We start from the raw sequence: 25021 nt of genomic DNA on the forward strand, positions 1-25021 counted from the left end.
AAAATGTATTGTGTGCAGTTCCATTGGACATTCATGTAATTTTCTGCCACTTTGCTTGTCACCTTAATACCATAAGTTAGCACTTTAGCATCATTATCACTATTACTGGCATCCCAAAGACATTTCACAAACATAACTGATCTTGTCTCAATAGCATCATGTTAACTGTGTCCATAAATACTAAGTGCTTATGGGTGAATAAACCCATTCTATGTACTCTTCTCACACATTTATCTAGTGGTATGTAAAATAAGGGATAGGCAACCACTCACCTGTAACAGATTAATTTATGAAGCACAGAAACACTCAACAGAAGAATAGCTTTCACATACACTTTTTATCACTTTCTTTTTCTAACATGAAACACACACACACACACACACACACACACACACACACACACGCACGCACGCACGCATTAAGACCGATTACTGATATCAGTTATTGAAAGCTGCTAACCAAGTTGACGAAGGTGAGGAGGAAATAGAGAAGGATGCAAGGAGGGGGTAGTGGGTAAGAATGAGGTCTTATGCCAGGTGACTCAGCAGCTGCACAATATGATGGAAGGAGTACAGAGGGTAGCCAAAAAGAGATGTATGAAGATGGGAGGGGGAGGGGGAAGGAGATTAAGAGGGGGGAGAGAAGAGAGAAAAGTGAAGATGAGGAAAGAGAAAGGAAGAAGAGGGGGGAGAATGCCCACAAAGGGGGGAGGAGTGAGCGAAAGGGGAGTGCTGGAAGAAGGCAGAGCATGATACAGATGAAGGAATGGTGTGGAAAGAAGAGAGAAGGTACAGTGAGGACAAGTTAGCACAGATTTAGGATAGGAGGAGTGCGAGAGCACAAGATGTGCTTCAAGAGTTCCCATCTGCATGGTTCAAAGAAACTTGTGCTGGAAGGTAGTATCCAAACAGACTGCGCAGTGAAGCAGCTGTTGAAGTAATTTGAGTTCTTACAGAATACGAGCTAGTGCTCTAAAAGCTAATGTGACCAAGGTTTTCTGTTCTTATATCTGAGCTCCACTGTCATACAAAGAGACAGTACTATTCATTTCAGTTTACTCACCGTTCTATTCTCTCTCGAATGTGTTACAAAATTATAAATAGGAACTTCCACCTTCTTTCCCACTTTTAATCGTTGCAGTGTGTTTATCAATAGCTCAAAGTCAAACGCATCAGGATGGTCAAAATTATATTCATTTCTGGCTGCTTGTTCATGCTGTTTCTCATTTAAAACCTATTAAACATAAAACAAGTTAATTTAAAAGTTTAAGTAGTTTTCATTTTTTAATGCACCAATAAATTTCAACTGACAATACTTACTTTATAAAAAGAATCCATGCTAAGTAGTGTGACCCAAGGAATATCTAATGACTCTATAATTTTTGTTGCCACAGTTGTTTTTCCTGAAGCAGTCCCACCACAAATACCTGAAAATAATTAGAAGCTTTTAATCAGTCGTGCAGAAAATATAATGTAAAAGTGACAAAAATAAAAAAACTGAAAATTTCCAGAAGTGAAATGGAAGCGCACCTCTTAGCCTACGATCAAATGAGTAGAAATGTGAAAATTCTTAGAACAGGTGGAAAGTAGCTCTAACATTTGATTTATGTAAAAATTATGGAATGAACTGTTTCAAATTCATAAGTAATATGAGTAAACACTATGCTATCACAGAAAAATACTGTAGATGCCTTAAATGGGAAGGGTGAAATGCATCCAGAAATTCACTATTATTATTTTAGTCTGATTCACTGAAACACTCATGTTTTCTTTCATCTTTTATGGTTACGAAAGATGGCCAGAGACAAGCAGTGCATTGCTTCATTTAAGCCTTTGTGGTGGTGCAGAGGGCTGCACACAAACTGGACCAAAAGAAGAACAAATGTCTCCATTATTGAGCAACTCAATATCGCTACGTGCCTTTCTTTTCTTTGCGCCAGCCAAAAAATTATCCAATTCTTTGGCCGTATTACGAGAAGAGATGGAGAAAATCTAGAGAAAATAATCATGGAAGGGAAGATCGAGCACAAGAGGCTGAGGGAAAGAGTAACAAGCAAGCAGTTGGATGTATCAAATCAAGATGATTTCCAGTCTACCTCTTCAAGAGGCCCTATGAGAAGCTGGTAACCATTTGGGATGGAGATACTTGATTCATGGGGTCATGACACTCAGCACTGAGCACAATGACTTGTTATGAGTGAGGTAAGAAAAAAAATTAGTTTCTAAAACACACGTTCTGGTCTGCACATTCAAATTCTGCTGGCGACATTTCCAATGAGGGGTCTGAATGTCTGAAGGAATGGTAGCTTATCCTTCAAGAACTGAAACCAGAAAAGATAATCATGTTGGATGCTGGGGCTTGGTATGAAGTAAACATTCTAACTCGTCCCAGCGGTGTTCCACTGGGATCAGGTCAGGGCTCAGAGCAGGCACACCATTTCAAAAAAGTTAAGTCCACAAACAATTAGCTCTCTTATGCTGCTTCGATAGAGTGCATAGTCACACTAATACCGTCATCATCTCTGAACTGTACCTCTACTGTATGTGGTAAACAATGTTGTAAAACATGTTCATATCCTTCCAGATACTGTCTTTTCTTAAGTACAGTAAGAGAACCGTGCCCTAACTGAAAGAAACATCCCCTTACTGTAACACCACCACCTCCATATCACACACAGCAGGTATGCTCTCCAGGCTTTTGTCAAACCCAAACCCTTTCATCAGATTGCCTCAGGGTATGGTATGCTACATCACTCCAAATCACTCATTTCCATCATCCACTGTGTAGTGCTGTTTACACATCTCAAGCATCACTTAGTGTTGGCTACAGAGACTTGTAGAGGGACTGCTCGAACATTGTACCCCATTCTTTTCTAATTCCCTATGCTACACAGTGACTGTGCTAGGTAGTCTACTGGTGCCACTTCAGTGGCATGAGCGATTCCTTCCACTGATTTCATGTGTTTTTAAATTTTTTATAACCATCCTTCACAATGCTCGATGGTGCCTGTCTGTCATTACTCAGGGTGTATACAACCCAGACAACTAGGAGATCCAGGAAAAACACGGGATTTTTTCATCTGCGAGAAAACTGGGAAAAATCCAGGATTTTTTAGAAATTCGGGAATTTTTTGTTGTTTTAGTTTCCAGTTAAATTTTTGTAATTTTGACTGGTAAGAACTGTTACTCTAACATAGGATATTACTGTATCCCGCTATTGCAGAATAATACTGCAGCATTAAAACATCGAGAGGAAAAAATGAAAATAAAACTTAAATTGCAAAGGAAATGCGCCATATAAAATAACACAGTGCTCGTACAAGCGTCTACCAACAGCAAAATGTGTCAAAGGCTTTCGGAAAACTATGCAATGCTTCATAACAACAGATTACCTTTGACGAGTGTTGACGTCACAACTGTTTACATTAGACTCATTTAATCAGTTACAAGCGGGCTCATGCACACGCGCAGTTGAGTTGCGTATGAGTAGTACCTTCTCCCACTTCTGGGTACAGAAATGTGGCTGTTGGCTGTGTAAGCAGCAGTAGCAGCAACCAGCCACATGGTACCCGGAATAATTGTACTGGCGCGCCCAAGCTGCCAGATTCACACGTGTGCAGCAGGCCGGATCTAGTGGGGAGAGGGGGCAAACCAGGGTATCTGAACTGGGTGGCAATCTCGGGAGGAGAGGACATATTCATATTCCTGACAAGAAGGAGGGGGGGAAAGAAACTTGTTTCACAAAGCACCTTTCCAGCGCACGTCGGTCTCTCTCTTATTCATATGATTTTGAAATGCACCCCTGCTGGTTTTTGAACACATTCTAAGTTAATTTCTGAATGAATTATAAGTTGATTTTTGTGAATGTGTGCATAGTGTACGTGATGTCTCTGCCAGGGGAATGCTCATCACATCTAGAAATAAACTTTCCTGCAGACAAAACGGGATGCGGCTATAGAGCGGAATAAAGCTGAACCAGTGACTGCCAAGTGCTGCTTGTTTATGTGGTTGATTCGGTTTGCGAATGTTCAGCGTTATTTATAATTACTAGCAAAATCGTAGATTCAGACTACCAGAGTGGAAATAAATGACTAACAGGAGTAACAGGTAAAAAAAGATTATGTATTATCTTCTCGGTGCAACCAAGAAAGTGAAATTCTGACAGAAATTTTTTGGTCAGATCACTACATGAGACAGGGCCAGTTGTCCCAGATTACCAGCCGCTTAAGTTCCATTCTGGGAGTAGTGCGGAAAACGCATTGTACGAACACGTAATAACGCCTAACCGGAGAATAATCACTGGATAAATAAACTGGTGATTGTGGCAGGGTTAGTGAAGTTAACCGGAGAATGAGTTTTGACAGTGGTAGCAATAGTTACAGAATTAGTGATGACAAGACTGTTTGTTAGAATGAGGAAGGAGACGAAATGGGACATCACACAAACTATGGAAGAATATGACAATTCCTAATTTATACAAAAATTTCATTCTACTACTTTTCGGTCACATGCATGAGAAACTGGAGCGTATGAATGCAAAATGTGGACACATCCCATATTAATGTCCACTGACAGGTGTCCAGACACTGTTTGTCAGATAGTGTACTTGTTAAAAACCATCAAAGTTCTAACATTAATCATCATTTCTTACCAATCACAAAGGGTTCTACTTGCTGACCAGCTGAGTTGTACCATGGTGGCCGGCCTGCAGTGTAAATAGTGCGCCTATGACTGCGAAGTATTGATTCAGATGCCGTTTTCTTTGACGACTGTGACAGTGAAGTAGTTCTTTGCCGCTTTGAACGTGGCGACTTCTGGGAGCCTAAAACAAACAAGAAGAAAGTAAAGCAATAACGTGTAATATTTTACATCACAGTTCTGATTGTTTTTGCAACCAAGAAGGTATGAACTAAATTAAAAGAGTAGGAAAAAATAAGTGACAGCAACTGGATAAGATGTACCCTAATTTTCATATGTAAATATCAAACAAGAAACTTGTTACACCAGATAGTAAATGGTAATTCACTTCAACAAAGCTCATGCAACTTGCCAAATCCAACAGTTTTCATATTCAACAGCTAAATTTGCAAACATCAACTGAATGTCAGTTTAACAACTTTGGTAAAATTTCCATAGATACCATATCTCATATAAAAAAAGTGAAAGCTGTCCCCTTTGATAAGATAATCATCACAATAAACTGCTAGGAAGTTTTGCACACTCCACAACTTGTGTAGTTCGTGTTTTACTGATAAGAAATTCTTTCTCAGCGCTGTTGATCACAGCAAATCACTACATACAGACAACTGTGGAATGGAGGTGAAAGTGAACCAGTACTCACAGTGCAGTTCAGCAGTATGTGCTGTCTCTCCAACTGTGATAGACCATGCAGCTCATGTACCATCAGTCTGTCAAGATGCCTCTAAGGACCATTATGAGCTTAGATTGTGTGCACACCGTAACTTTATGATAAGAAGGATTGTCCGCATGGGAAATTCCCCTTATACCGCAACAATATCACTCAAACACTCAACCAGTATCCTGCGACACAAAACACTGTAAATCTGCCTTTTAGTGGTCTTCTCCCAGTCAACAACACCAGCTGATGATTGCTACCTACAAATTAAGGCCCATAGGTGCCCCAAGCAGAACTTTATAGAACTGCACGCTGCCTTTCTGAAGGCAAATGGCAGGAATGTATTGACCCAAACAGTAAGCAACAGTCTCCACTAGATGATTTTGGCCTCTGGGCGCATGCCACAAACAAAGTGCATGAAGAAAATGGCCGAGGGAATACTGGAATGAAATCTGGATCAACTGCATCAGTTTTTCTCTGATGAGTGCAGGACCTGTCTGCTGCTTGGTGATCTCCATAGAATGGTGTTTAGTCTACCAAGTACCAATGCACATCTTATGACATTTGGTCCCAGGCTCTTGGCAGGAAGGTCAGCCAACCAATTTTTCGTCCAGTATTATATGTGGACATTGGACGCCTCTTAACAACTAAGGGTAATTTGAGAGCTGTGCAGTATTGGGACAATCTTCCAACCTATTGCAACATTTTGGCAGTGTATCCTCCTTTCAAAATAGTGCAGAGCACATCATCTCTATCTCTCAACAGATTCCTCCAGCAGGCAGGAATCAACTGAAAGGAATGGAATGGACTGGATTGCAGTACCTGCCAACATGAATCTAATTTGGCATGCTTAGGGCATGTTGATGCTTGCAGCACATTTCTAAACAAACCTTCCTCACCTACTGAGTGACTACACAAGGGCTACCATCAGATTGTGGCAAGCTTTAACACGATCACCCCAGTAACATTGCAGCCAGAATAATGATGAAAAATTTTACACTGAAGTTTTTTAAAGGTTGTACTTTTATACCCTGCACCTCTTGAATCTACACCCACATGTGTCACAAATATGCTTGTAGTGCTAAACTGTTTTGAGTAGCTTACAAGAAATTTTTCAAAACTTATACTTTACGAACAATACGATTTCCACATTAATATGGTGTTGCACACCTATTGCACTCTCAGATTCTTTGACTTTCAATGCCATTTGGTGCTTAAAAATCTGGGCAATTTACAAAAACCACAGCAACACAAGGAAAACAAAGCAACTACAATTTCCTTTGCTTTCATCTTAGTGCTGCTATCCATAGACGTTCCCTGTACATTATTAACAACAGCATCTTCAGCATTTATTGACAGTACGGCTGCAGTTGATGCTGCAAGTGCAAGAGGTAGCTGGGAGATCCAACTTGTACGAATTGCACTGAGGCATTGTTTATTAGATGAATACCATTGCAGGTCCAGTGACATCTATGACAGTCATAAAATTCTGAACTTGCATGTTGCTTCAATACCCAACCTTCTATTGTTAACTGATTTAAGCACAGGTATAGCACTGAAAAGGTTTATCCAAGGACTGGATTGAGGAGAGAGGCATGGTACAGTAGTCCATGCAGTTGTGCAAAGCCACTGTGCCAGGGTGACACGGAAGTTAGCACATCTGCCCAGTAATCAGGAGTCCCAGATTTGAATCCTGGTTTTGGTACAAATTTTATATTCTGTATCTGTGTCCTCCCCAACAATTTTGCCTCTTTGGTTACTCTGGTACTATAGATGTTATTTACTGACATCTTAAATGTCCCATCATCTTATCCCCTCTTCCAGTTAGTGTTTTCACCAATTCTGCAAAAACATTTTTATTGTACCTTCAGTACTACAAAAACGAAACTTCAGTTAACTTCTTTTGCAATTTTTCTACTGTGCGTCATTCACTTCCACTTAATGCTGTGCACCAGTCATTTCACCAAGTGAGGTGGCACAGTGGTTAGCATACTGAACTCTCATTCGGGAGGATGACTGTTGAAACCCATGTCCGGCCATCCAGATTTAGGTTTGCCATGATTTCCCTAAATCACTTCAGGCAAATGTCAGGATGGTTCCTTCAAAAGGGCATGGCTGACTTCCTTCCCCATCCTTCCCTAACCCGATGGGACGAATGACCCTTCTGTTTGGCTCCTCCCCCAAACAACCTGTCATTTCATGTCAACTGTGCCCCTACATTGCTACTACCTTTATTATAAAAGCAAACATGTTCCAGTCTATTATGTCTATTACTCCAATTTACCATATTTTTTTCCATCACAAAGTCTGTCATGTCGCATATTACACACAACTTTTCCTTCCATAAACTATGGTAGCCCATCCAACGCTCTTCAAGCACCTACATATTAACAAGTGGTGGCACAGCTAAGTCAAAACTCATGACCTTTAATTTTTCGATAAAGCCATGTATTTCTGTTCACTTTACCACCTCCTCTCTTGCAGATGTTCTACAGGTCACTGTGGGAACAAAGACTGCAAGCATTTTTCATTCATGTAAGTAATGCTGGACATCTCACAAACTTAACATACCTTCATCAAAACATACTATGAATAAAAAAAATTAAGGATTAACCTTTGAGTGGGCACACCGATTTTTGTAACACAAGCAGGCGCATGGCACACTTTTACACATTTAAACAGCTGTCTTCATGTTACCAAGGTAAATACGAATGAGCAAAATCACAGTTTAAAAACAATAAAACAAACTTTCATTAAGGAGATGAATCACTGTTTAATTAAAAAATAGTAAAAGAAACTTTCATTATACCTCTCCGATGCCATGTACAAGTCTTACTCCACAGTGATCACACACACTAAGCATTAAACTGCGCAGTTGCATCAGATTATAGCCAACCATGTGTCAGATTGTCTCTAATACAATTGACACATGGTGAAAAAGTTGCTGCTGGCTTGGAATCTGGGTCATTTTCTTGCACAGATCATATATTTTTTTCTCACCTAGCATGCTGTTTTATTTTATATTACTGCTGCTCACATGGACATCCACCAGCACAACTTAGCATTGGGTTAGCTGAAGCAATAATGAAGGGATAGGTATGGGCTTGCAGTTGTAAAGCAACAATGGAATGGTACAAGACAATGTTATTTGTGGTTGGCTTACTTTGTACAAAGGAACACCAGCTCAAGGTTAATTGAAGCCTACAATATATGGTTAATCCTTAATTATTTTTGTTCATAGTATGTTTTGATGAAAGTACGTTAAGTTTGTGAGATGCCCAGTATTACTTACCGGTGGAAATGCAACAGTTTGATTGCAGGTTGTTGATATATATATATATAGATTAGTATGTCATCAGACCACTCATTCCATAAAAATAATATAGGTGCAAAGAAATATTGTTTGCATTCTGTTCTCTTCATGCTTATGTGTGCATGACATTATACCACATAATGAAGGAGATAGGTCCAACAGACCCGAAGCTAAATACAGCAATTTGAAGTTGAACTTCAATCTTTGGATTTTACTGTAGTTTTTGTCCCTGAGCACTTGGGGGCAAACTTACCACAAGACTTCATCGAAGGAGGGATGAATATGCAGTTATATAACATAAGGAACACAATTTAAATCAGTATCAGCTATTTAATTAACAGGACTCGACACTCTGGAGAAACTAATCATGAGATCGCCTAGCTGTAGTGTCAATGCCATTTACAGAAATTCTAAATAAAGTCTCAACAATAAAAACTAACAAAATCTTTTTTGGCGAGAGTTTATCAGCAGCACTGTACCACAAAAACAAACTGTTAACAGCAGATATTAGAAATTCCTCCGAAGCTTGTAAGTATGTAGGGACTTCTGTAAGTAAGTCACACGTCATCCCATGCTAAGATGACTGCACAACAACACTGGTGCATTGTCAGAAGAGAGTACATGTTCCGGTTTCCTGCAGAGAGTTCTGCTGCAGTACATATGAACAGTGCATTAGAGTTGAGTGAAATGGTGCAGCAGCAATTGGAAATTCACTCCAAACTTGAAGTTCGTGAGACTATGTGATTCTTGGGGAGGTAAAAAGTCTCAATTGGGCACTGAACCACCATAAAATCCTGGTGGTATATGGAGCAAACAAAATGTTATGTCCAGCCTTGGCAGCAATGTTGACCCATCATACAATCCAGACTGTGCACCAAGCAGTTTCCACCTTTTTGGCAAGCTGAAAGAACATCTAGTGGGAGAGATTTTCCAATGATGAGAACATTCACACAGCAGTTCTGTAATAGATTCATGAACAAGAAGAACTAAATGATTGGTAGAACATTCTCCCCATCCCCCACCCTAGAGACATGGTGACAATTATTATTATTATTATTATTATTATTATTATTATTATTATTATTATTTCTTTACTTTCTCAGACGTTAAGTCTGGTTAAAAATGGGACGTGACGCGGACCTTGATCAAGCGTCACTTCCTTTTAACTGTACTTTCGGGTAATTGAACATGTATCAATAATTACGGATTTCTGTAATTGTATATATAAGTTTGGATGTAGCTGTATTGTATTGATGTACTGGTGGATATTGTGTGGTATGACTCCTGTAGTTGATAGTATAATTGGTATAATGTCAACTTTATTCTGATGCCACATGTCCTTGACTTCCTCAGCCAGTTGGATGTATTTTTCAATTTTTTCTCCTGTTTTCTTTTGTATATTTGTTGTATTGGGTATGGATATTTCGATTAGTTGTGTTAATTTCTTCTTTTTATTGGTGAGTATGATGTCAGGTTTGTTATGTGGTGTTGTTTTATCTGTTGTAATGGTTCTGTTCCAGTATAATTTGTATTCATCATTCTCCAGTACATTTTGTGGTGCATACTTGTATGTGGGAACGTGTTGCTTTATAAGTTTATGTTGTAAGGCAAGCTGTTGATGTATTATTTTTGCTACATTGTCATGTCTTCTGGGGTATTCTGTATTTGCTAGTATTGTACATCCACTTGTGATGTGATCTACTGTTTCTATTTGTTGTTTGCAAAGTCTGCATTTATCTGTTGTGGTATTGGGATCTTTAAAAATATGCTTGCTGTAATATCTGGCGTTTATTGTTTGATCCTGTATTGCAATCATGAATCCTTCTGTCTCACTGTATATATTGCCTTTTCTTAGCCATGTGTTGGATGCGTCTTGATCGATGTGTGGCTGTGTTAGATGATATGGGTGCTTGTCATGTAGTGTTTTCTTTTTCCAATTTACTTTCTTCGTATCTGTTGATGTTACGTGATCTAAAGGGTTGTAAAGGTGGTTATGAAATTGCAGTGGTGTAGCCGATGTATTTATATGAGTGATTGCTTTGTGTATTTTGCTAGTTTCTGCTCGTTCTAGAAAGAATTTTCTTAAATTGTCTACCTGTCCATAATGTAGGTTTTTTATGTCGATGAATCCCCTTCCTCCATCCTTTCTGCTTAATGTGAATCTTTCTGTTGCTGAATGTATGTGATGTATTCTATATTTGTGGCATTGTGAACGTGTAAGTGTATTGAGTGCTTCTAGGTCTGTGTTACTCCATTTCACTACACCAAATGAGTAGGTCAATATCGGTATAGCATAAGTATTTATAGCTTTTGTCTTGTTTCTTGCTGTCAATTCTGTTTTCAGTATTTTTGTTAGCCTTTGTCTATATTTTCTTTTAGTTCTTCTTTAATATTTGTATTATCTATTCCTATTTTTTGTCTGTATCCTAGATATTTATAGGCATCGGTTTTTTCCATCGCTTCTATGGAGTCACTGTGGTTATTCAATATGTAATCTTCTTGTTTAGTGTGTTTTCCCTTGACTATGCTATTTTTCTTACATTTGTCTGTTCCAAAAGCCATATTTATATCATTGCTGAATACTTCTGTTATCTTTAGTAATTGGTCGAGTTGTTGATTGGTTGCTGCCAGTAGTTTTAGATCATCCATGTATAGCAAATGTGTGATTTTGTGTGGGTATGTTCCAGTAATATTATATCCATAATTTGTATTATTTAGCATGTTGGATAGTGGGTTCAGAGCAAGACAGAAACAGTAAGGACTTAATGAGTCTCCTTGGTATATTCCACGCTTAATCTGTATTGGCTGTGATGTGATGTTATCTGAATTTGTTGGAATATTAAGTGTGGTTTTCCAGTTTTTCATTACTATGTTTAGAAACTGTATCAATTTAGGATCTACTTTGTATATTTCCAATATCTGTAGTAACCATGAGTGGGGTACACTATCAAAGGCTTTTTGGTAATCAATGTATGCGTAGTGTAGCGACCTTTGTTTAGTTTTAGCTTGATATGTCACCTCTGTATCTATTATCAGTTGCTCTTTACATCCTCGTGCTCCTTTGCAGCAGCCTTTTTGTTCTTCATTTATAATTTTGTTCTGTGTTGTATGTGTCATTAATTTCTGTGTAATGACTGAAGTTAATATTTTGTAGATTGTTGGTAGGCATGTTATGGGGCGATATTTAGCTGGGTTTGCTGTGTCTGCTTGATCTTTAGGTTTCAGATAAGTTATTCCATGTGTAAGTGTATCAGGGATGTGTATGTGTGTGTGTATGGGTCTGCAATGTAACTGTTAAATAATTTAGTTCGATGTGAATGTGTTGAGGTGAACTTCTTTAGCCAGTAATTTGCTATTTTATCATTTCCAGGGGCTTTCCAATTGTGTGTAGAATTAATTGCTCGGGTGACTTCATGTTGCAAAATTATCACTTCAGGCATTTGTGGTATCATCTTGTATGTGTCTGTTTCTGCTTGTATCCACCTTGCATGTCTGTTATGTTGTGCCGGGTTTGACCATATGTTGCTCCAGAAGTGTTCCATGTCTGTTATGTTTGGTGGATTGTCTATTTTAATCTGTGTGTTATCTATTGTCTGGTAAAATCTCTTTTGGTTTGTGTTGAAGGTTTGGTTTTGTTTCCTTCTGTTTTCACTTTTTTAAGTCGTTTGGCCAATGCTTGTAATTTCTGCTTCTTTTCATGTAATTGCTCTATCGCTTCTTGTTGTGAGATTTTACCTAACCTTTTTCGTTTTTTGTCTGATATTTCATTTCTTATAAATTGTGTTAGCTGTCTGATGTCTTTTCTCAGTTTTTCTATTCTGATCTGTAGCCTGTGTTGCCATGCTGGTTTTGTGGGTTTCTTCTGTGTGTTGGTTGGTTCTGATCTCTGCCTAGTGTGTATATTTAGTGTAGTGAGTGCTCCTATATAAACCAGTAGTTGTAACTCTTCCATAGTTGTATTTTCATTTATTTTGTTGTGTACGATTGTGTTGATAGTTTTTATTATTGTTTCGACTTGTGGGTTATTTGGCGGTCTATGCAAAAATGGTCTGATGTCTGTATTTGTGTCTTTGTATTCTATATATGTCAGCTGAAATTTCTCTTCTATATCTAACACGTGTGTCTCTTCGTGTTCTATTTGTGCTTGTTCTGGTGGCTGTCTTAAGATTTCGTTTTCCTCTGATTGTTTAATTGATGCGTGTTGGTCTTTGTTTGTTTGCTCTGGGATGTTCGAGTCCATTACTGTATTTTCTTCTTCTTCTGATTGCACATTATTTTGTTCCAGTATTTGTTGTACTTGTTGTTTGATGTTTTCTAATTCTGACTGGGGTATCCTGTTATTTTTTATTATTACATGGATCTGATTATTATTATTATTATTATTATTATTGGTTTGTGCAGTGCTCAACTGTGCGGTCATCAACACCCGTACAAAGTCCCAATTTTTACACAGTCCATTTCCTTTTTCACAATCCAATCTAGTCGCCCTCACAAATGACAATGATGGCAAAATGATGAGGACAACACAAACACCCAGTCCCCGGGCAGAGAAAATCCCCAACTCAGCTGGGAGCTGAACCCGGGACCCCATGGCCCAAAGACAACAACACTAGCCCCTACACCACAAGCTGCAGACTTTGTGACTATGTTGGAAAATAGTGTCGTATATCTATGTCACTTTGAAGTTTAGTGCACCATTCAGTTAACAGTTCATTGGCCTGCCATAACAATGTGTAACTTTCGGAATTACCCTCTTATGTCAGTTCTATGCATGTGCTGTGAGCCAGAGTCACTAAATTTCTATTGCAAGTATAAAATAATTTGTAAGTGTGTGTTGACTGCAGCAAACAAAGTTCTTTAATGACAAAATAATATACAATGCAGAAAATAAAAAAGCAGTCTGGGTATCCGTAAACGGAAAGAGAGAAAAGCATAGTGTGCTTACTATGCTTTATTATCCAATCCAGCTAGCATACTTTGAGGGTGAGCTTTTGACAGGTATTGCAGAGAAATTACAACAAAAATGCATACCAACAGATGTAACACCTGTAAATAATTATGTAATATCTACAAAGATGTTATTACCAACCACAGAACATTCAATCAGTAAAACTGTACAAACAATACAAGCACTGGAATGATGCATACTGAGCAGACAAGCTCTCTTAAACTTAAATGAGTCATTCACTTATGGGAACTTACCAGAGTATTTAAAGCAAGGTAAAGGAAAGTAATATTGAAGACGTACAAACAATCTCTCAGAGAGAATTAATAAATCCAGAGTTAACCTAACTAGTTGTCAAAGATGACATGAGATAAGTAACAAACACTTGCCTAACACAAAATGGAATGGAAGGAAGAAATACAGTAGAAGAAGAGTGGGTAGCTCTGAGGGATGAAGTAGTGAAGGCAGCAGAGAATCAAGTAGGTAAAAAGACAAGGGCTAGTAGAAATCCTTGGATAACAGAAGAAATATTGAATTTGATGAAAGGAGAAAATATAAAAATGCAGTAAATGAAGCAGGCAAAAAGGAATACAAACGTCTCAAAAATGAGATCGACAGGAAGTGCAACATGGCTAAGCAGGGATGGCTAGAGGACGAAAATAAGGATGTAGAGGCGAATATCACTAGGGGTACGATAGCTACTGCCTACAGGAAAATTAAAGAGACCTTAGGAGAAAAGAGAACCACTTGCATGAACATCACGAGCTCAGATGGAAACCCAGTTCTAAGCAAAGAAGGGAAAGCAGAAAGGTGGAAGGAGTATATAGAGGGTCTATACAAGGGCAATGTATTTGAGGACAATATTATGGAAATGGAAGAGGATGTAGATGAAGATGAAATGGGAGATACAATACTGCGGGAAGAGTTTGACAGAGACCTGAGTCGAAACAAGGCCCCGGGAGTAGACAACATTCCATTAGAACTACTGACGGCCTTGGGGGAGGCAGTCCTGACAAAGCTCTACCAACTGTTGAGCAAGATGTATGAGACAGGAGAAATACCCTCAGACTTCCAGAAGAATATAATAATTCCAATCCCAAAGAAAGCAGATGTTGACAGATGTGAAAATTACCAAACTATCAGTTTAATAAGTCACAGTTGCAAAATACTAACACGAATTCTTTACAGACGAATGGAAAAACTGGTAGAAGCCGACCTTGGCGAAGATTAGTTTGGATTCCGGAGAAATATTGGAACGCGTGAGGCAATACTGACCTTACGACTTATCTTAGAAGAAAGATTAAGGAAAGGCAAACCTACATTTCTAGCATTTGTAGACTTAGAGAAAGCTTTTGACAGTGTTGACTGGAATACTCTCATTCAGATTCTAAAGGTGGCAGGGATAAAATACAGGGAGCGAAAGACTATTTACAATTTGTACAGAAACCAGATGGCAGTTATAAGAGTTGAGGGACATGAAAGGGAAGCAGTGGTTGGGAAGGGAGTGAGACAGGGTGGTAGCCTATCCACAATGTTATTCAATCTGTGTATTGAACAAGCAGTAAAGGAAACGAAAGAAAAATTCGCAGCAGGTATTAAAATCCAAGGAGAAGAAATATAAACTTTGAGGTTTGCCGATGACATGTAATTCTGTCAGAGACAGCAAAGGACTTGGAAGAGCAGTTGTACGGAATGGACCCTGTCTTGCAAGGAGGATATGAGATGAACGTCAACAAAAGCAAAATGAGAATAATGGCGTGCAGTCTAGTTAAATCAGGTGGTACTGAGGGAATTAGATTTGGGAATGAGAAAGTAGTAGACAAGTTCTGCTACTTGAGATGCAAAATAACTGATGATGGTCAAAGTAGGGAGGATATAAAATGCAGACTGGCAAGGGCAGGAAAAGTGTTTCTGAAGAAGAGAAATTTGTTAACATCGAATGTAGATTTAAGTGTCAGGAAGTCGTTTCTAAAAGTATTTGCATGGAGTGTAGCCATGTATGGAAGTGAAACATGGACAATAAATAGTTTGGACAAGAAGAGAATAGAAGCTTTTGAAATGTGGTGTTACAGAAGAATGCTGAAGATTAGATGGGTACATCATATAACTAATGAGGAGGTATTAAATAGAATTGGGGAGAAGAGGAGTTTTTGGCACAACTTGACAAGAAGAAGGGGCCGATTTGTAGGACATGTTCTGAGGCATCAATGGATCACAAATTTAGCACTGGAGGGCAGCGTGGACGGTAAAAATCAGAGGGAGACCAAGAGACGAATACACTAAGCAGATTCAGAAGGATGTAGGTTGCAGTAAGTACTGGGAGATGATGAAGCTTGCACAGGATAGAGTAGCATGGAGAGCAGCATCAAACCAGTCTCAAGACTGAAGACCACAAAAACAACAACAACAACAATGTCCACTTGACTGAGCTTGGTACTGAATGATCAGTTTCCTCACTCACCACTTCTATCTGCTGGTACTGCTGACAATCCCATCCATATCACTTAGTACTCTGACCTTCTATTCATATGGCCCACTTTATTTTATCTGAGCTAAATTTCTTTATGTCAATTTTACTGAAAAAAATTCCTTGTTTTAGCCCTTAATCAGACATTAGCAACTGCCATGTTTGAAAACCAATTGATACTCTTTAGACTCCTCTAATTCACCATCTTTGATCCTACAATAATTTTACAGGCACACATACTTACATTTGTACCTGATGGATGGAGAGAGAGAGAGAGAGAGAGAGAGAGAGAGAGAGAGAGAGAGAGAGAGAGAGAGCTGCACTTATTGAGATTTTCAAGCTGTGTACTTCAGTGCAACCTATTTTTAAAATCCACGTTTTTGTGTCCCATACAATACAAGAAAGAACTCTTCTTCCCGAACTGACAATTGTGTTCTTTCACTGGTCCACAAATATTTCTCACCTTTTGAAACTTACATTTTTGTACCAATATTGATGACAAAATTTCTGCAAGTTTTTCTAAAACTCCCAGTGACTGGCAAGTAATTGCAGCAAGTGCAAGAAACTCTTTCCACTAACTTGCAGAAGTTACATCTGAAAGTTGATGAAATTTGCAAAAGTTTATTTTCTGAGCTGGTTTCCACATCACAGGACTTGCAGAAGTAGGTTCTACATTTGATTTGCGCAAGTTTACTTGCTAGTGGGCACATCCGTACAGGAGAATTTACAAAAAAGGTACTTTACACACTTGACAAGGGTGAGTGTCAGACATTCTTAGGTCTGTCCTTGACTGACATTTTACTATAAGACTGTACTAAATATGCTACCATTATTAGGAATAGGAGATATAGCTAACAGCTGGTTCTGATCATAACTATCACGTGGGATGCAAACAGCAGAAAAACAAATTTCTACTAAGACTACAGATTGGAACACTAAAATGACACTTATCAGACCCAAAATACTTTCATACGAGTTCCTTTGGGTGGCATATTAGGACAAGTTTAGGATACATGACTTTACTGACTGTGTAAGTCATGAGTAAACGTTTCTGATCACAGTTACATTAGACTCACTGGGAAAACAAAAGAAATCATTGCAGACAATGCAAATTAAACTCTCAAAGTAGTTCAGCATTGGTCAATAAGTAACAAAGTTATATTTACCATAAAGATAACGAATAGCACTAATTTCAGTTTGAAGAAGGGAAAATTACAGATGTAGATAATACTCCTACAAACTGCTTAACATACACAAAAGTTGTAAGAATTTATATTTATTCTCCTCCAGAGTGGTGAGAACCCACAAAGATACTTTCAAACAAAATGTCATCAGCATCTAATGCCCTGAAGTGTTCCATCACCAGTGCAAAACAGCCGGTGCCTTAGTTACATATCATTCACACACACACTGTTATTAGAGCTATAGAATTCTTTCTGAGGAACAAATAACAAAATATGAACACAGTTTTCTAACTACAGTAGAGTACCCCAAGGGTAATAGTCTTAAATCAGTGATTTTAATTTCACACCTTGTGAGAACATTTATCTATCAGTTAAGTAATCAAAAATAACATTGACAAGTACTGCACAAACACCTGGCCATGCACCATTAACGTAACTCAAAAAATGTTTTCTAATAAGAGATCAGTTATGCCTAACAAGATTACTAAAACAAAGTTATCAAAATACACAGTAAAAGAGTACCTACTAAAAAGACATTCTTTTCAAAAATCCAATATGATGGTTGGCTCGGGGAAAAAACGAGTCAAGCCAACAATCCTTAAGTCAAAAGAGGGGTCATCTCAACTTATTGACATCATCCAGAAGTTTAATCACATTATGCAAGTACGAAGGAGTGATGAAATTACATACACTGTGAGTAATATTGAAGCTAGAGCTAAGAAATAATTTAAGAGAAATAAAAGTTTTATGGGCCAAGCTGGTATATAGACCAGAGCAGAAGAGGAGTCCCTGACTTGTCAATGTTAACAGTAACCCCATCCACAACTGACCCCCATTCCCTCCAACGCGATTAAGGGCAAAGACAATTCAGAGTAAAAAATGCCCTCTAGCAAGGAGATTCAAAATAGTAAATGAAAGAAGGCTAAAAATGTACTTCACAACAGTAAATCTGACAGTACTTCAATAAGGTGAGAGAAATAATTATGTCAGTAGCTGGGGGGAAGGAAGAGGGGGGGGGGGTGTTCAGGTGAACGTCCTTGACAGGTGATGGTAACCTGTCTCTCCAACAGCCATCTCACCCCCAATCCATTACAGCCACACTGTTCAAGAGGGAAACCAACACCTGCTTCTCACTTGAGTGCTACCCCTAAAACAGAAAATAGGATATGGCAGAAAAAAAAGGGCTAACCGCATCAAAAAGCAATTTAAAAAAAGAGTAAACTAAAAGGTGAGAATGGTAGCTGGCAAATGAGGTCAATCAGAGGCTCCACAGAGTGAGCACACATCAGGTGACTCCCCAATCACAACCACCCTGCCCACACCCGTAAAATAGTGTAAATCGTTGTACCTGGGAATAACAACCACTTTCATGGAGAAAGCTTACAACCATTTCAACTTTCAGTGAGTCATCCAGCAACATTAGAGGCAAACAATCCAGAATACCTTGCTTTGCATGAAGAGTAACGAGGAGGGGGCATTTCACCAACTTTCTGCTATTGTTCAGGCTCTCAAGCCACACTGGGTGTGAGCCATTACATAAAATAAAAGGATGGGTGAATCTGGTACGACCAATGAAGAGGCAACATAGGGCAGTGGATTCCTTCTGGGTGGGATGGAAGGTGAAATGGTATGTAGCAGTAGTCTCCTTCACAGTGCGGAATACATTAGAGGAGGCAGTAGCCCACCAAATGTTTTATCTCTGTACAATGACATATCCTAATTGCACCCACAAATCCACATCTGGAATCATCAAAGCAAATGTTTGGTGAGTAATGACTTCTCTAGCCAAACAGATACCTGGGATACCCACATGACTTGGGATCTAGAGAAGCAAATGAGCATCACTGTAAACAATGCTAACATCCGGATGCTCCAGGGACCAAACTGCGAGTTCATCAGTCCCTTGTTCCCAGTAGAACAATTACCTAAGGGAAAGAAGAAAACAAAGAAGACGTACAGCACAATAACAGGACAAAGGAAGAAAAAGGACAGAAGGACAACATTACAATGGACAAACACCATACAAGAAAACCATAGAGAGACACAAGAAACAGAGAACAGACTAAAAACAAGAAAGCAGATTACTATGGCAGGCTGACATGAGAATAAAAAGGAGAAGCCATCCACTCTGCCACACATTAAAACATCCTCCCTAAAAGTGCTAGGCTGAAGGACAGAGGGACAAATGACATGCGCAAAAACTTAGATCAAATGATAAAACCCACCCTCATGAATAAAACTTAAAACTAAAGCTGCTGTTGAGGCACTGTCGCCCAACACCGAAGGTGGGGTACTGGGAAAGTTAAAAGTTCACCACAGAGAAGCTAAAAGTGGGCAGTCCAGCAAGAGGTGGACTGTCAGTTGGAAGCTACAGCGACACTGAGGTGGGTCCTTGCGATGGAGGAGGTAACCATGTGTTGATCCACGTATGGCCAATGCGGAGCCGACAAAGGAAAACTGATTCCCTGCAAGAAGCCCGGAGGGAAGGCTTGTGCACATTCGCAGTCTCTTTAATGACATGCAGTTCGTTGTGCATACTATTATGCCACTCAGTCTCCCTAAGGCGAAAAACTTTGTGGCATAAGACAGAATGCAGGTCAGTTTCAGAGATGCCTATCACCAGGAACAGTTTCCGTGTAGCCTGTTTGGCCAGTCTGTCAGCAAGTTCTTTGCCTGAGATTCCAATGTGTCCTGGGGTCCACACAAACACCACTGAATGACTGGATCGCCCCAGGGCAGAGATAGACTCCTGGATGTTCGCTACCAAAGGATGACAAGGGTAGCGTCAAGAATCGAGAGGAAGTGATAGCGGAGAGCGGTGGGGTTAACGGAGTCCTTAGGGCCACGCAAAAGGTCGAAGCTTCGTCGGAGGTGTACACCATGGAAGTGTACATGAATGGACCTCAAGTAGAGGTGGTAAAGGGAAGGCCTCCAGTTCAGAGAGAAGGGATCAAGCAAACTGCAGTTGTGAGCCCTGACCTGGGCCACCGATGCGGAATATGAACTGCTGCGGGTGGGAAAAGGAGATGGTAATTTGGATGCTTAGAACTACGAATGTGTGCAACGTAACTGGCGAGCAGTTGCGCACGTCAGATCCGCAATGGAGGGACTCCGGTCTCCACCAGGACACTGGTCACTGGACTCGTTCAAAAGGCTACCGTCGCTAGGCAAACGCCACAGTGGTGCACTGTGTCGAGTAAACATAATGCTAAGGACATCGCCGAACCATGAACCAGACTCCCATAGTCAAAGCGTGATTGAACAACGGCTCTGTAGAGCTGCAGCAGCACACAGCGATATGCACCCCAGTTGGTGTTGCTCGGGCAGCGGAGAGCACTGAGGTGCTGCCAGCACTCCCACTTAAGCTGACAAAGGTGAGGTAGCCAAGTAAATTGGGTATCAAAAACCAGTCCTAAGAATTGATACATCTCCACTACTGTGAGTGGCTTGTCATTAAGATAAAGTTCTGGTTCCAGATGAACAGTACGATGCCTACAGACGTTCATGACACACAACTTCGCGGCTGAAAACTGGAAGCCATGGGCTACAGCCCATGACTGCGCATTGTGGATGGCTCCCTGTAGGTGCTACTCAGCAACTCCAGTACTGGAGGAGCAATACACAATACAGAAGTCATCCCATACAGAAAATGGGAGACAGAGGGCCCTAAAGCTGCTGCTAGGCAGTTCAAGGCCACTAAAAATAGAGATACACTCAATACAGAGCCCTGCGGATTGCCATTCTCTTTGAATACAGGGGAACTATTGGAGGCACATATGATTTTCATCCAGCCTTGGGAATGTGATGTACAGCACCCAATGATCAACACATACCTCTCCCAACACTCTTATTTCCGTCATTTTATAAGCAGGTGAACGTGAGCAGAGAGCCGCTTAAAGGCTATTAGATGCTCTAGGGAAGGGTGCCGCTTATGTTGCTGTAGAGCTCACCAACACACTTTAATTGCCTCAGCGGCTTCCAGCGACCACCAAGGGACTGTCTTTCACTGGGGCACCTCAAAGAATGAGGTATCGCATTTTCTGCTGCAGAAATTATCATTGTAGTGACCTGCTCAATCACAACATCGATGGCACCACGTGGAGAAGATTCAATGGTCACAGCAGAGGTGAAAGCTACACAGTCTGCCTTGTTTAAAGCCCATCCAGGTAGGTGTCCGTGGGCATGACGCTGGGGGAGTGAAAGGAAGATGGGGAAGTGGTCACTACCTCACAGGTCATCATGTGCTCTCCAGTGGACAGATGGGATAAGTTCTGGGCTGCAAATTGATAAAACAGTAGTCGAGTATCTACCATGAGTCACACTGAAATGTGTTACAATGATGAAAGAATTGATCTGTTCTACCCCTGTCAGTTGATAAGAGAGGATAGATGATGTCCGGCTGTTATCCCCCAGAGGGCAACCAGTATTTAAGAGGCAGAGCTTGAGTTGGGAGAGTAAATTTTTGAGATCCCTGCCGAAGTCAGTAAGCATGGTGATACTCCACAAGGGGGTTATGGGCTTTAAAATCTCCCAAAAGTAGGAAAGGTTTAGAGAGTTGCGCAATCAGTGCAGCCAATACATTCAGGGGTACTGCACCATCTAGAGGAAGTTATACATTGCAGACAGTTATTCCCTGCATCGTCCATATCCTGACAGCCACACCTTCAAGACGGGTTTAAAGGGGCACAAGCTCACTACATATCGAGTTCTGGACATAAACGCAAACTCCACCTGACACACTATTATAATCCCTACAGTTCTTGTAATATCCCCTGTAGCCGCAAAGGGCAAGGGTCCGCATATCCTGGAACCAGGTTTCCTGGAGGGCAATGCAGAAATAAGGTGTACAGCTTAACAGTTGCCATAGCTCAGCCAGGTGGTGGAAAAAACTGGTGCAATTCCTCTGGAGGATGACATGATCGTGAGACTGGGAAGGCACAAAACACTCAGTCAGGGTCATCTGCTGCCACTGACTTATTTCCTGAACAAGCTATATCCAATATGTCTGAGGGTCTGGCGAGATCTAGGTCCTCGGTGGATGCCAGAATCTTCACCTCATCCTCACGGCAGAGCTTGTAGGTAGAGGTGGTGTGTGTGCCACAGTAATTCCCTTGGTCTTTGAAGTCTTCTTTCTGGATTTCTCTTGCTGATCTTTGGGTTTCTCAGACTGCAAGGCTTCACTGATTCAGTCACAGGGACTAAGAATGATAGTGAAGCCCTGCGACCAGTCGCTTTGTGACACTTCAGCCATTGGCGGGTGTAATCTTTCCCACAAGCAGAAATGGGGAAGGGAGTGACCCAAGGGACCCCTCCTAGCGAGAGGAGCCAAAGAAGACTTACACTTCTGTGGCTGAGAAGTGGGGAATGGTGTCCCCGATGGTTGGCGCGGGCAGTGCTCCCAAGGTAGGTGGTGCGGGAGCAACAGGGAGGGAAGTGCCCCACAATCAAGGGGGCAGGTGCAGTCTTCTGGCAATTAGAGCTGACTGGAATTCGTGGAACTGAGGGGGCTACAACTGTTCTCGTAGCGATGGCGTAAGAGGAAGCCATAGCCACAGGGTGTAGACGCTCAAATTTCCTCTTAACCTCAGTGTAGGTCAGTCAGTCCAGGGTCTTATATTCCACGATGTTCCTTTCTTGCTACAAAATCCTGCAGTCTGGTGAGCAAGGGGAATGATGCTCTCCGCAGTTGACACAAATGGGAGGCGGGGCACATGGAGTATTGGGATGGAATGGACGTCCACAATCTCAACATGTGATTCTGGAAGTGCAGCGGGAAGACATATGGCAGAACTTCCAGCACAAAGCACCGCATTGGGGGAAGGGATATATGGCTTGACATCACAGTGATAGACCACCACCTTGACCTTCTCGGGTAATGTGTCACCCTTGAAGGACAAGATGAAGGCACCAGTGGCAATGTGATTATCCCTCAGACCCCTATCGACGTGCCAGACGAAATGAACACCTCGACACTCTAAGTTTGCAGGTAGCTCATCGTCAGACTGCAAAAGAAGGTCCCTGTGGAATATAATACCCTGGGCCATATTTAAGCTCTTATTCAGCGTGATGGTAACGGAAACATCCCCCAGCCTGTCAGAAGCTAGTAATGCCCGTGACTGGACAGAGGATGCCGTTTTTATCAAGTCTGACCCTGACTGTATTTTGGACAAGCCCTCCACCTCCCCAAACTTGTCCTCTAAATGCTCAAGAAAAAACTGAGGCTTCATTGGAACAAAGGAGTGCCCACTAGCACTCATACATATGAGGTACTGGGGCGAATAAGGTTCGCTGCCATCCTTAGCCTGGCATTCCTCCCATGGTGTGGCCAGGGAGGGGAACAATTTAGTATCATACTTCCTTACATTGTACTGCAACTTGGAACACTTAGAGACTGCTGGCGTATGACCACCAGCAAGTGATGACGTGGTATGCTTCATTGCGAGTTATCCACCTTGATGCCACCCACTCCAACCAGAGACCCTCCCCAAGGTGGGCCATCCAGCCGCAGCAAAGGCCACCTAGCAGGATGGTCATTGCCAGGAGTCTCGATACTCCATGGTGACTTATCTATTCCTTGGCATATGTGGGAAGCTAATGGCGCTGGCAACAGCAGAGCAATTCCTGTCTAGTCAGGGGGCTACAACCAACAGGGTACATGGCGGCCCCAGCACAACGGACTGGCTACTGCGCTGGATATGAAGTGCTAAGAATTTCATCGTCATCATCGGCACAGAAAAAGACCCTGCAAAGAGGGTGGAGGAAAACGGACCCAGGAAAGCGTCCTCACTAAAGAGATGGAGGATGAGCAGGACTGCAATGCCACAACCAGAAAGTGGGCTAATGATCTCAATGCACAATGGACACGATGCACTATGTAAGGCACCCTTCCCAAATTGGCTCGCTCTTCAGGAAAATTTTGAAAAATGGAAGTCAAACCTTACAGGGGACCATCACATAAAGGCTGAAAGGTGTGAGTCTCCAGTCAGCACCCCAGGCATCCATGTTTGGAACTGCAGACTGGTTCACACTATCCGATTACAAAGCACAAGTGAGCCAGCCCTCGCACAAATCTGCCCATGTGCCCCAGATGACATTCTGTGCGAAACTTAAAGGGGGACTGATGGAGCTGCAGGTTCCCATTTCATAAGTAACTGTTTTTATTATTATATTATTTATTCAGTAATTGTTGTTCTCTCATGTAAATATCAAGAACTACATTATTAATGTTTTGAATTATGGGCTCAACTATTCATTTTATAATGTGATACTTGGTAGCACAAGCATATATTTACCTAAATTAACATTTATACCACTTTCTGAACATGGAGGATGCAGTTACTTTTGGACTTATTGCCCTCATAGGTCAGTAGGATTAGAGGAGGAGGAGGAGGAGGAGGATTAAAAGCCAGACATTGCCGGTTTTAGCCCTTGCTTGGAAGAGGGGGCGAAGGCAGTGGCATTGATTCCCTATTAATAAAGGAACTGAGGCTTTAAGATCTGCAGGAATTTCAGAAATTCATAAGAATGGGCATGGCTTATTTTGACAAGCCACACTATCTGTCATACTGGAAGGTATTCACTAAAGTGGCAAAATAATGTAATAAGTAACTTCGTCTAGTCGGAAGTTAGAATCAAATTCATTTGTTTATTCATTTTGTGATTAGGTACTCCTGCTGACTATTGAAATTTCTCGTATCTAGCTTGATGAAATAAAGCCAAAAATGCTACCAAATCAAGCTTGACCTTTCATCAATTAC

General features: G+C 40.8%; 1 protein-coding gene across 2 annotated transcripts in view; it reads right to left on the reverse strand.

Moving 5' to 3' along the window:
- LOC124787993 (uridine-cytidine kinase-like 1) overlaps positions 1 to 25021 on the reverse strand; it is a 111594-nt gene that overhangs the window by 81989 nt on the left and 4584 nt on the right. For both annotated transcript variants that reach the window (XM_047255026.1, XM_047255025.1), the window contains exons 3-5: positions 4651 to 4821; positions 1320 to 1426; positions 1063 to 1233 (exon numbers count right to left, since the gene is read on the reverse strand). In XM_047255026.1, coding sequence (XP_047110982.1) covers positions 1063 to 1233; positions 1320 to 1426; positions 4651 to 4821 — 449 coding nt within the window. The remainder of the gene's footprint in view (positions 1 to 1062; positions 1234 to 1319; positions 1427 to 4650; positions 4822 to 25021) is intronic.

The sequence above is a fragment of the Schistocerca piceifrons genome, chromosome 3, assembly GCF_021461385.2.
Source record: "Schistocerca piceifrons isolate TAMUIC-IGC-003096 chromosome 3, iqSchPice1.1, whole genome shotgun sequence".
NCBI classification, from domain to species: Eukaryota; Metazoa; Arthropoda; class Insecta; order Orthoptera; family Acrididae; genus Schistocerca; species Schistocerca piceifrons.